The sequence below is a fragment of the Antechinus flavipes genome, chromosome 1 (assembly GCF_016432865.1).
Source record: "Antechinus flavipes isolate AdamAnt ecotype Samford, QLD, Australia chromosome 1, AdamAnt_v2, whole genome shotgun sequence".
NCBI lineage: Eukaryota > Metazoa > Chordata > Mammalia > Dasyuromorphia > Dasyuridae > Antechinus > Antechinus flavipes.
Window position 1 is genome coordinate 428,837,741 of NC_067398.1, and position 12,603 is coordinate 428,850,343.

The 12,603-nt window shown below is 36.2% G+C and overlaps 1 protein-coding gene across 1 annotated transcript in view; it reads left to right on the forward strand.

Moving 5' to 3' along the window:
- The window catches only part of TNFRSF11A (TNF receptor superfamily member 11a), a 112,087-nt gene that overhangs the window by 88,757 nt on the left and 10,727 nt on the right, over window positions 1–12,603 (forward strand). Inside the window, exons 8-9 of the mRNA XM_051969908.1 lie at window positions 1,210–1,262; window positions 5,272–6,088. Coding sequence (XP_051825868.1) covers window positions 1,210–1,262; window positions 5,272–6,088 — 870 coding nt within the window. The remainder of the gene's footprint in view (window positions 1–1,209; window positions 1,263–5,271; window positions 6,089–12,603) is intronic.

Genomic DNA, 12,603 nt, shown 5'->3' on the forward strand with positions numbered 1-12,603 from the left:
CCCTTTGCTCAATAAATTCCAATGTCACTCTACCTCCTCTAAGATATAAACTCCTCTGTCACTGAAAACTCTTTACAACCTGGCCCTGAGCTACTTTTCCAGACTTATTGCACATTGCTCTGCTTCATACACACTACAGTTCAGCCAAATTGTCCATCAGCATCTCCTACATTGCACTCCATCTTCCACTGTGCTTGGAATGCAATCCCTGCTCAGCTTTCCCTTTTAGAATCCCTATTTTCTTTCATTAACTCAACTTCTATAGCAGGGTTGGGGAAAATCCAGCCCACAGGCTATATAAAGCTAATGAAACCATTTATATAATCAACCACAGAACTGATCTGAAAGTTAGGTACAATAACTTTTCACTACTTGAATTCTATAAATTTATAATTTTGTATGGCTCGCACATGATGTTGTAAATATCCAAATGGTCCTTGGTGGAAAAAGTTACTCCACCCCTGTTTTATAGGAACCTTCTCCTGAAGTTATCCAAGGTATCCTTAAAGTCTTAGTTTAGTTTAAAGCGTTAATGGTTTTTAAACTATCCATTTGTTCTTGCCCTCTCTCCTCTTTTTCTCTCTTTCCTTCCCTCCCTCCCTCTCCCTCTCTCTTGTCTGTCTCTCTGTTTCTGTCTCTGTCTTTGTGTATCTCTCTGTCTCTCTCTCTGTCTTTCTCTTTCTATCTCCTTACTCTCTCTCGCTTCTCTCTCTCTCTCTCTCTCTCTCTCTCTCTCTCTCTCTCTCTCTCTCTCTTCTTTCTCTCTCTCTCCTTCTCTCTCCTTTCTCTCTTCTCTCTCTCTCTCATCTCTCTTCTTTCTCTCTCTCCTTCTCTCTCCTTTCTCTCTTCTCTCTCTTCTCTCTCTTCTCTCTCTCTTACTCTCTCTCTTCTCTCTCTTTCTCCTCTCTCTCTCTTTTTCTCTCTCTCTTCCCTCTCTCTCTGTCTCTCTTTCTCTCTGTCTCTCTCTGTCTCTGTCTCTCTTTCTCTTTCTCCTCCTCCTCCCTCCCTATCTCCCCCACACACTTCCTCTTCTTCCCTCTTAATTGTTCCATTGATCTTTTTTGGGATCATCATTCATGCCCCACCTATTCCCAATCATGGTTATTGCTAAGACTATATCTTGGATCCTATCTTTTTCTCTGTTTGTAGTCTGTTTTGGTGATTTCAATGTTATAATCAGTATTTTTCTTTCTCTGTTTATTATTTCAGCTGATCTGTGGCTCTGGATCAATGACAAATGCAGCATCTTGAGACAAAATAAGGTGAAGCCAAATGTATTTGCATATTTGTTTTGCATTTTTTGAACCGGGTTTCACTATATAGCAGAAAAAGAGCATTGGTCTTGGAGTCAGGGGAGGCTGGAATTGAGATACTGATTCAATATAACCAGCTGTATGACTGTGTGCAATTTACTTTATCTCTCAAGAGACTTAATTTCCTCCTCAAAATGAGTATAAAAATATATCATTGGTTTTGTTATGAAAATTGAACAAAGTCACACCTATAAAGTATTTGATAATCCATGTCATTTACCATAGTTATTATCGGGTGAGGGCGAGGTTGTCACAGCTGTTAAATTGTTTGATTCGTTAGGTGCTTATTGTATGGGTCAGGATTGAAGTGGGGTATCTTTGTTGTATGGTTGTGGGGGGGGGACTCTAGTATTACTAAATTGAATTTTGTTTATTACCATTCTGGTTGTTTTGGAAGTTGTTTGAGGTTTTTATTAATTATTAAAAGCAATGGCATTTTATTCCATAGTACTCTATTGGAGTCTTTTTTTTTTTTTTTTTGGAGTGGGAAGGAAAATAAATGGCTAAATTTTTGTTTTCATTAAGAAAAAACTTTTTAGAACTTGATAAATTAAAAACATTTCCACATAGCTCTACAGGCCTGAATCTATTTTATTCATTTGCTTCAGATGGAGCTTAGCTATGAAATATGCTTATTTAATGAGATTTTGAGATTGTTATATTAGGGGGACAAAGAACAAAATTTGAAGAAGACTATTAACTACATGTTGTAGCCATTTTATTTCTTGAAATACAAAGAAATCCCACTCTCAACTTCCAAAATTCATAGTTTAATATATCTGAAATATCTATAAATAAGGAAGCTACTTGCTAGAGTGTATGTGACATTAAACCCCTCTAAATACTGTTTGTCTTAAGTTCTAACCATCTGTGTTCTTTATCTGTGACATAAACATTAATACACACACACACACACACACACACACACACACACACACACACACACACACTCTTTCCAAAGAATCAAGGCCTTTTTTTGTACTCTGTAATATACTGTGTTCCAAAAGAATTAGGGGAAAAGATTTAAATTGCATCTAAAATTATAAAATCATCATCATTATGAACAGATGGCTTTTTCTCACAATGAAATGTTTCCTATTCTTAATTAAACATGATGAATATTTTTAGCAAAATGACAACTTTTTTTTTCTTAAGGCTGGTACTAGTAGAAAGAAGGAAAATTGGAAGTCAAGAAACATAGATTCACTTCTTCATTCCAGCAATTTTCAATGCTGTTATCTCAAGCAATTGATTTAACCTCTTCAGACCTCAGTTTCCTCACTTGTAAATTGTGAATATTATTGCCTCCATGAATTATTGTGAAGAACATATTCTCTAAACCACAAAACTTTGTATAAATCCACCTTGGTATTAGTATATATGTAGTTTTTATCGTGTGAGTTATTGTTTAATTCTGTACTTTTGGAATAGCTTTAGAATATAAAAATTTTCTTCCTAAAGATTTTTGGCGTGGGATTATTTTGATTTTGATTTCACTTTGTTAATTTCCCTAATTTTTTTAAATGGTGAATTGAAAGAAAAAGAGTATGAGTGAATGGTGCTGTTAAACACCTTAGTTTCCTGAGATATCCATATAATAGTATTCATCATATAATAATGACTGGTATTTATTTCACTTTGGAACTCATTTCAGTGGTTCCCTTTTCTCCTGGGTCCCCTCCCTCCAGTAGGAGGATGGAGAGCTCCTTTTTAAGGATCCATCTTATCGTTTCCTACCCAGATCCATTCCTTTGGACTCTTTTATTATGTTTGGTGCCTTCCCTCTCCCTCCCCCCATGTTTTTCACAGATTCTTTTTGTGTGTTGTCAAGCTTTTGGAGGACAAGGTCAGATGCTATCCTTTGTGTTATTTGTATGTTCAACTATCTTACCTGAACTTCTGAACAAACAGATTAGATTAACACTGTAGGGATTATTATAATATTTATTTTATTAAGGAGGAATCTGTGTTTCAGTGACTTACCCATTTCACATAGCTAATAAGTGTCATAAGAGTGATTTAAAATTGTGCCTTCCTGGTTTGAAGTCTAACACTCTATCACCTTACCTCTCACATAGGAAGAGAGACATTTCTTCTTATTTTGTTTGGGGTTTTTTATAGCTTTTTATTTTTCCAAATAAATGCAAAGATAATTTTCAACATTCACTTTTGTAAAACCTTGTGTTCCAAGAGTGGGAATAGATTGGGTACAAATTATATTATAGTAAATAATGATACTAATCTAGAGTATGATAAACTCAAAAAGTTGTGCCAACTTTTTGGCACAAAAACTCACTATTTGACAAAAAATATTGGGAAAAATGGAAAAGAAGATGACAGAAACTAGGTATAGACCAACATCTCATGTCATATACCAAAATAAGATCAAAATGGTTCCGTGATTTACACCTGAAGGGTTATACCATAAGCAAATTAAAAGAACATGGAATAATTTATCTGACAGGTTTATGGATAAGAGAAGAATCTAGAACCAAAGAAGATATACAGTCCATTAAAAATGTAAAATAGATACTTTTGATTGGCAACAAAATGCAACCAAAATTATGAGGAAAGTAGAAAACTGGGGGAGGAATTTTGCAACATTTCTGATAGAGGCCTCATTTCTCAAATGTATAGAGAACTGAGTTAGTTTATAAAAAATACAAATATATTCCCCAATTGATAAATGGTCAAAGAATATAAAAAAGCGGTTTTCAGGCAAAGAAATAAAAGTTATCTATAGTCATATAAAAAAATGGTCTAAATCACTATTGATAAGAGAAATGCAAATTAAAACAACTCTGAGGTGCCACCTCACACCTATCAGAGTGGCTAATAAGACAAAAAAATGAAAATGTTTGATGTTGGAGGCGGTGTAGGAAAACTAGGACACTTATGCACTTTTGGTGAACTTGTGGTGATCTAATCATTATGGAAAACAATTTGGAAATGTGTTCAATGAGGTATAAAACTATACATACCCTTTGATCCAACAATAACATTGTTAGGTCTGTATCTCAAATACATTCAAAAAAAGGGAAAAGGACCTATTTGTTAAAAAAAATATTTATAGCAGCTCTTTTTTATGGTAGCTAGGAATTGGAAGTCAAAGAGATACCTATTCACTCAGTAATGACTAAACAATTTTTGGTATATGAATTTGATGGAATATTATTGGAAAGACTTACATGAACTAATGCATAATGAAGTTAACAGACTTAGGAAAACATTGTATACAGTAATAGCAATATTGTTTGTTGAAGAACCATGAACCATTTAGCTATTTTCAGCAATAAGATGATCTAAGACAATCCCAAAGGACTAATGATGAAGTATACTTTTCATCTCTAAAGAAAGAACTGATATTGTTTGACTAACATGGACATGTTTTGCATAATTGCACATGTATAATATATATCTGATTACTTAGCATCTCAGGAAGGAAGGGAGAGGAAGGAAGAAAAGAATAGAATTTGGAACTCAAAACTTTAAATTAAAATGTTGAAATTGTCTTTTTAAACATTTGATCAAAATGTGAATCCCACTGTTTAAAAGAATACTTCTAATATCAACAAACCTCAAATTTTGAGGAGTTTGTTACACAACAAAAAATGACCAAAGTCCCATTACTCTTTTTAAAAATTCATCCACCCTTTACTACTTATCTAATTAAGGTATAGATAGTTTGTACTGGGCAGTTCTCTGCCTTATTGTTTTTAGATTATAAACTCCCTGGAATCAGAGATTTGATGTTTTCTATACTAAATTAAATGAAATTTTAAAGTAAATTCCTGTAGTAGGCAATACATTGCTATGCATTCATAGATGCACTCTATGTGTATGTATTGATGCTGACAAAAATTGCTGTAAATTTCATTTCTGATGTTTGCTCAGAAGATATTAGAGTTATAAAGACTTTGGATAACTTTTTTTTTGCCTTCTGGGTTTAAATTTTCAGGAATCGTCTGGTGATAATTTCATCAATACACACATGACAACAAATAGTGCTAGCCAGGCTTATGAAGACACTTTATTACTGACCAAAGAAGAAAAGATATTATCTGAAGACTCATGTTATCCACAGGGACACACGTGTGGGGAAGCAGATCCATGTAAAGTGGAAGATATTGCCATGCTGTCTTTGGTCAATGAGACTGAGGAAGATAACTTTAGACAGATACCCACAGAAGATGAATATGTGGACCGAGCTCCCCATGGTTCTGATTGTTTATTGTTGTTGAGTCGGCCTGGAAGCAAACCAGCTTCTCCTTTCTCAGAGCCCTTGGAGATTGGGGAGAACGACAGCTTAAGCCAGTGTTTCACTGGTACTGACAGCACAATGGATTCAGAGAGCTCCTATTGCACTAAATCTTCCTACAGGACTGACTCCATCCATATTTCCTCTGACCCGTACTTGCAGAAATCTTTCCACTGCAATGACAGTAACCTTGTTAAGGAGGTGGAGAGCAGTGACAGGAATCACTGGGCAGCCAACTTTGACTTCACAAATGGCTCTGGGGGCTGCAAGGAGCCTCTCAGGAAGTACACTGAAGCTTCTGAGAAGAAACATGACCACATCATAACATCCTTTGAGAATGGACCTTTCCCACAGTGCACCTGTAGCTTAGACCTTCCTCCAGAAAGTCAGAATATTCTGACAAGTGATGCTGAGGGTGAAGACTTGTCCTTGGATGGAACTGAAGTGAAGTTCCCTAGCACAAAAAGAGGCAGTTCTGGATCAGGTGGTACCTCCAGCGACTCACCTCTTGCATCTGGTAAGTGACCCTAGGTCCATTGTTTTTACATAAAAGAACTACACTCTTTTTCATAGTCACATATACTTTAGGTAAGAAGGGAGATAAACTAAGAGAAATTAAACTTTTATGAACCTCAGGAAAATGGTACCTGATACTTCTTCACCAGTCCTCCCTTTACTTTCATCATACCCACCTTCCCTCTGCCCTCATGATCATTTCTTCACTCACATATACACATATATTTCTATGTACACTTTTGTGTTCCTGGTAGCCTGAGGCAAAATTGTGGTACCAGGAAAGTTTACTAGTCCCAAGTTCCCTATTCTGTGGCTTCTCTACTGGTGCCCTCGGGGACCTGGTACCCTCCTGGTCCTTTGTTCCATTCTTCCATCAAAAGCTCTTCTCAAAGCCCTCTTTCATACTCTCATCCAAACAACTGATAAAATGGAAGGCTATTTGCATTTTAAGGAGTATGACACATGCTTTTCAAGATGAATCTCTGTTAATAGAATTTCAAACAGGCAGAATATGGAGGTGGAAGAGATCCAGTTCTTTCCTGTGCCCCAAAGTCATATTCTGTAGTTTTCACCCACTTGGCCTACTGATGGAAATACAGCTATATTTGCATAAATTACATTATCCTGGGCTTCCTCCTAATGAAACTCCATATTTCATCTTCTTCTGACTTTATCTGTTCATTCCCCATTCAGTCAGAAATCAGTACTCTTCCTCCTGCCTCTTAGAATTAGTTTGGTATATAATGGATTGTCCAGGCTTTCATCCCAACTCTGCCATTTCGTGGCTCTTGTGACTTTAAACAAGTTACTTAACTTCCCTAAATTTGAGGGTTTTTTATTCACAAACTGAGGGAGGAAGGTTGTATTTAAGAAACTGTAATGGGCTGAGGCTTGAGTTGATGCAATGAGGTCCCAAGCACATGAGGCTAAATAGTAATTGGACCATACTCTATTAATATATAGGCTTGGAGAAAGAATGGCCCCCGCTCATTGCGACGACCTTTCAGCTCAGATCTCTCTCTCTGCTAGCTGACTTCCTATCGCAGCTGCCCATATTGCTATCGCAATCCTTCTTGCCCATATTGCTATCGCAATCTTTTTTCACCTCTTCACTTTAATAAAGATTGAAGATCTTCCCCTTCTTTTTCCACCCCTCTGCCTCCGCCCACCAGAATCATCATTTCCTATACAACACATCACGACTTGCGGAAATTACAATAAAACTACATAATAAATAATAATTAAACTATCCCCAAAATAGCAACCCCCAAAATGAGGGGATTTTTCTCATTTATTTTATAAAATGTAGCCAGAAATCTGCTCCATATTTTAAGAAAACATCTCACTAAAATCTTCATGCTTTTGTTTCTTAGTAAGGTTATTTTTTTTCCTCCTAAATTCTGCTATTCTTTCTGTTAGAAGAGATTAGCAAAAATTCCCTCCCATTAAATACTAGATCAATGGAGCCAAGAGATCTGAACTTAATTCCTGCTTTTACTAGTGACTAATAGCATTGCCTGAAGCAAATCAATATTTCACTCTGTGAAATGGGCAAGGGGAGGTTTGCAATGAAGTTATAATGGGTTGAGATTTGTGGAATAAAAATGCTAGGTAAGGGCAAAGTGGAAATTGCTTTGAAATCATAAGTTTAAAAACAAAATCAGCTTTCTCAGAATCACAAAATGTTAGAGTTGGAAGAAAGCCTAGAGGCCATCTAGTCAAACCAGTATCTAAATAAGCTCCTAATCTGTAACACTGCCAACAGGTGACTAAGGAGCTCTCTTAAGGAGAAACCTAGTACTTTCTCAGGCAGCATTTTCCACTTAGGGGCAACACTAATATTTAGAAGAGTTATCTTTACATAAGTCTAGATCTCTCGGTAACTTCTCCCATTAGAGGAGGCTGAACTGGCAGCTAGATGGTACGGTGTTTAGAGCGCTGGAATCAGGGAGATCAGAGTTCAAATCTAGCTTAGACACATACTAGCTGTATGACCCTGGGCAAGTCACTTAAATGCTGTTTGCCTTAGTTTCCTCATCTGTAAAATGGGTTTGAAAGGGAACTGGTAAACTACTTCATTATCTGTGCCAAAAATTCCTAAATGGGATCACAAAGAGTCACACATGACTGAAAAATGACTCTTCAACAGCAAGGGCTGAGCAGAACAAATCTAAGTTTTGTGAAAGCCCATGAAATATTTGAAGAAAATTAACAAACCTTCATTAAACATCTCAGGTTTCTTCATTTAATCATCATAAGCCTTCCAAGTTAATGCAACTTTTTGGATCTGGCCATTATAACTTCACTATTATCTTGCTTAAGGATCAGTAAATTATAACCTGAGGGCTACCATTCAATCCCTTACTTCTTTTCCTATCACCTTTGGGCTAAGAATAGTTTTTTTTTTTATATTTTTAAAATAAAAATGTTTCATTTGTGATTTACCCATATTTAGATCCTTTCTCCAAGATAACATTAGACCTTTTCAGATTCTTTGCTAAAGTTCTAGCTAAAGCACAACGTTCACCTGAGTGCCTTGTTTAGTTGTTTTTCAGTTGTGTCCTATTCTTCATGACCCTATTTGGAATTTTCTTGACAAAAATAACGGATTGTCATTTCCTTCCCTAGCCCATTTCACAGATGAAGAAACTAAGACAAATAGTGTTAAGTTGCCTAGAAACACATAGCTAATATGTAAATTATGCCATTTATGATCTCATAAAGATGAGTTTTCCTGAGTCCAGGCCGTTGGCTCTATCCACTGTGCATCTAATGCCTTTGACCCTTAAAGAAGCTATGCTAGCTTGTGATTATATTCGGTCAGTTCACATGCATTTATTAAGCATCTAGTAAATGCCAGATACTGAGCTAAGTGCTGGAGATAGAAATAAAGGCAAAAGCTATCACTGCCCTCAAGAAGTGTAAACTCTGCTATGGAGGAGACAATTTATAAAGCAAATACTTGCAAGATATATGCAGAATAGATGGACGTGTGCTGAGAGGAGAAGGCATTAACATTGATGGGGACCAGGAAAAACCTCCTTCATATGGAGAGACTTGGGCTGAATACCAAAGGAAAGCAGCGAAATTAAGAGATTTAGATAGGAGAGAACATTCTAGGGAGAGAGGACAGTCAGTGGAGAGAGAAGGAAGATGAAATGTTTTGCTTAAGAATTTCAGGCAGGTCCATGTAACTGGATCCTAGACTGTATAAAGAGGAATACATGTAAGAAGGCTGGAAAGGGAGGAAAGAGCTAAATTATCACTTCAAGTTTGGAGGCACTATTCCTTCTCATATTTGGAAGAATGTAGCTTTTATTCTTCTTCATTGCTATAACACCTTTTCCATCATCCGTGATCTTTTTAAAAATATATTTGGCTTAATTTTTTTTTTTTTACTGATAGCTTTTATTTTTGTATCATCTCCTTTTCCTAATACTCTGGACCATTGCCCAATGTTGTTGTTTAGTCATTTTTCAGTCATGTCTTACTTTTCATGACCCCTTTTGGGGTTTTCTTGGCAGATACTGCAGTGGTTTACCATTTCCTTCTCCAGCTCATTTTATAGATGAGAAAACCTAGATAAACAGGATTAAATTACTTTCCCAGGCTCAGACACAAGCTAGTAAGTCTCTGGAGCCAGGTTTGAACTCATGAAGTTGAGTCTTCCTGACTCCACCTGGCATTCTAACCACCACGCCAATTATCTGCCCTCATCCCTTGACAAAGATACTAAAAAAGAAAGAGGAAAAAGACCCAGTTCAGTTCACTATGTCAACCCAGTCAGATAGAATATGTGCTCCTGACTCTAAGCTACCCCCGACCCCTCTTCTAACCCATTCACATGTTCCCCCACTTCTGGAAAAAAAGTAGGGCTGTGTATCAGCTCCTCTCCAGGGTCAAGCTTTCGGTTATGATAATCACACTATGTTCACTTATGGTTGCTCTTATCCTTTCTACTTGCATTATTGTAAGTCTTATGCTCCCTTCATTCTGGGTTTGTTCTAAGTTTTCTCACGATTCTCTGAATTTTCATATTTATTGTTTCTTATTATATAGGTATATCATGTAATTGTACTATGATGAACCATGCCCAATCTATGGGCATCTACTGTTTTCAGTCCTTTGCTCCCACAAAAAAAATGAATATTTTAATATATATGACACAGTTCTTTCTGTCTTTGACCTTTAAATATGTTCCCTTCCCCAATATTTCATAGCAGCATTTTTTTATGTTTTTATGTTTTTCAGTACTTTAGAGTATAAATTATCAGGACCTGGTAACTTAAACTCATCAAGAATGAATGCTCTTTTACTGTGGACCCATTTTCACTAGCAAAGAATTATATCCCTGGTTTATTAAGCTTTTCCTTCTACTAATCCTGTTTAAGTACTTAAAGGATATTTTGCCTTTATGTTCCCCACACCTGTTTGCCTTGCATACAGCAGATGCTTAATTGATGAGTAAACAATTACATTTTGGTGGTGAGCTTACAAACCAAGATAAAAGAATAAGGGGGAGGGGGAGGGTGTTAACCAAATAAAACAAGAGTATTATTTTTACTTTTCACAAGTTTTACAACGTTCTTTCTGCAGTCTCTTAGTTTTTGACAGCATAAAGCATCTATGGATAGGTAGTGTGGATTAGGAAAACTGATACATTGGCTAAATTAATTTTTGCCTGATGAGGAGAAAGGATAGACCAGATGGATTTTTGAGGCAGTACAGCTCTTTTCACAATTACTTCTACATGAATAGACCCAGTTTTTTTTTCTGGTTGTGCAAAACACCACTTTCGCATGACTACTTTCTTTAATTGTTATAATTCATGTTCTATAAAATGTGATGAAAGGAAAGAGAATTAAGAGGGGAGAGGAACAATAATAGAGCTTGATCTCATTGGATTTCCTAAAAGCCAATTTCAGGACTCTTAGTGAGGTGGCCTACATTTGGACTCCTGACCAGGCAGTGGGAACCTAGAGTAAATGTTTTTCTGGCAATTATTTTTAGATGTTTTTGTCATGTAAGAGTGTTTCTTTCAGGCAGCCATGTCTTTTGGAAAGAATTATTTAAATATCTTTTGCTGTTAAAATTATTTTTATTTTCTCCTTTTTTCTTTTGTAACTCTCAAACGAAGGATCACTGTTTCAATACTAAATAATGATCATATTATGGTATTTTAAGGAACTTTGTACCAAGATAGAGTGCCACTCTTTTATAACTTATAAGGTGTTCTTTGGAGTTTTCATGAGTAACAAATTCATTAACCTGTGATTATTTAGTGATGAACTTAACTAAGCTTACAGGCCGATTCTTAGACAGGAAGGGATGCATCCCTGGGCTTGTGGTCCAAGGCGTTTCAGCTTGGTAATATCCACCAGAGTTGGGTTTTTCCTGCCATTGACTTTAGGAATGCAAGATCATCTCCATGCCAAAATCAAATATCAGAGTAAGAATTTAATAAAGGAGATAATGATCATAATAATATATTGGATCACCATGAAATTATAATTCTTTGAAGGAATCATTATGCTTACAAAATAAAACAAAAAGTTTACAGGGAAATTGGATATCGTTTCCATGCCCCAGTAAAGCATAAGAGTGAGATGTTAGTGGAAAAACTATTGCACATGGTGCCTGAGTAGATAATAGTGCAGTATATAAACAATGCTGAGCTTGAGCTCGAGTCCAAACCCAAGGGTTCAAATCTCTTTGAATCCTTGCCAATGAAAAGCCAATTATAAGGATTTTCAAAGGATAGAAAAGGCATGTAAGGGTTTATTATGTAACTCAAAAAAAGTCAGTTAAATTTATTTGTCTTGTTTTCTCCCCTAATATAGTCACCTATAATTGTCACCCACTGTTGCCTTACTCATTGACTGTCTGTTTTGCAGCTTTTCTGCTCAGTTTATGGTATGAGCTAGGCTGCATGGAAAAAAAATAGACACTCTGAATTTTTCTGTTCTTTCTCCTTGCTTCCTTATCTTATTCTGCAACTTCCTGGGCACGGAAGCATTGGTCTTAAGCTACAAGTACATTAGCCAAGGAAATTTGGTTAGTCACAGGGTTGGATGAGTCTGTTTCTTCCTCTGGTCTGAGTGGCAGAAAGTAAGCTAATGATGGCATGAAGAGGCAACCAGTGTGGTGAAAAGGTCCTCCCTGGTTCTTCTATCCCCCATCTCTGCCATTCAAGTCCTTATCTATGTCTCCCTCCCTTCAATGCCTTTGCTTCAGGCATCCAAAGCTTCATCCATGATCATGTCCTCCATTCTGTTCACTAATTCATTTATAATAGCTAACTTATCTGACAAAAATTAAAGTTCACTGTTATCCTTTTGATAAAGAAAAATATATACTATAGATATTGTTGATGGATTCCAAGGCTACTATATACCCTATATATGTAGTATTTAGATATTACTTCATAATATATAAAAAATTGTTTTGCATACCTACTGCCAATTTTTTTCTTTGCCCTGGTGTTTCTGCACTAAAATGGATCATTTGTTACACTTT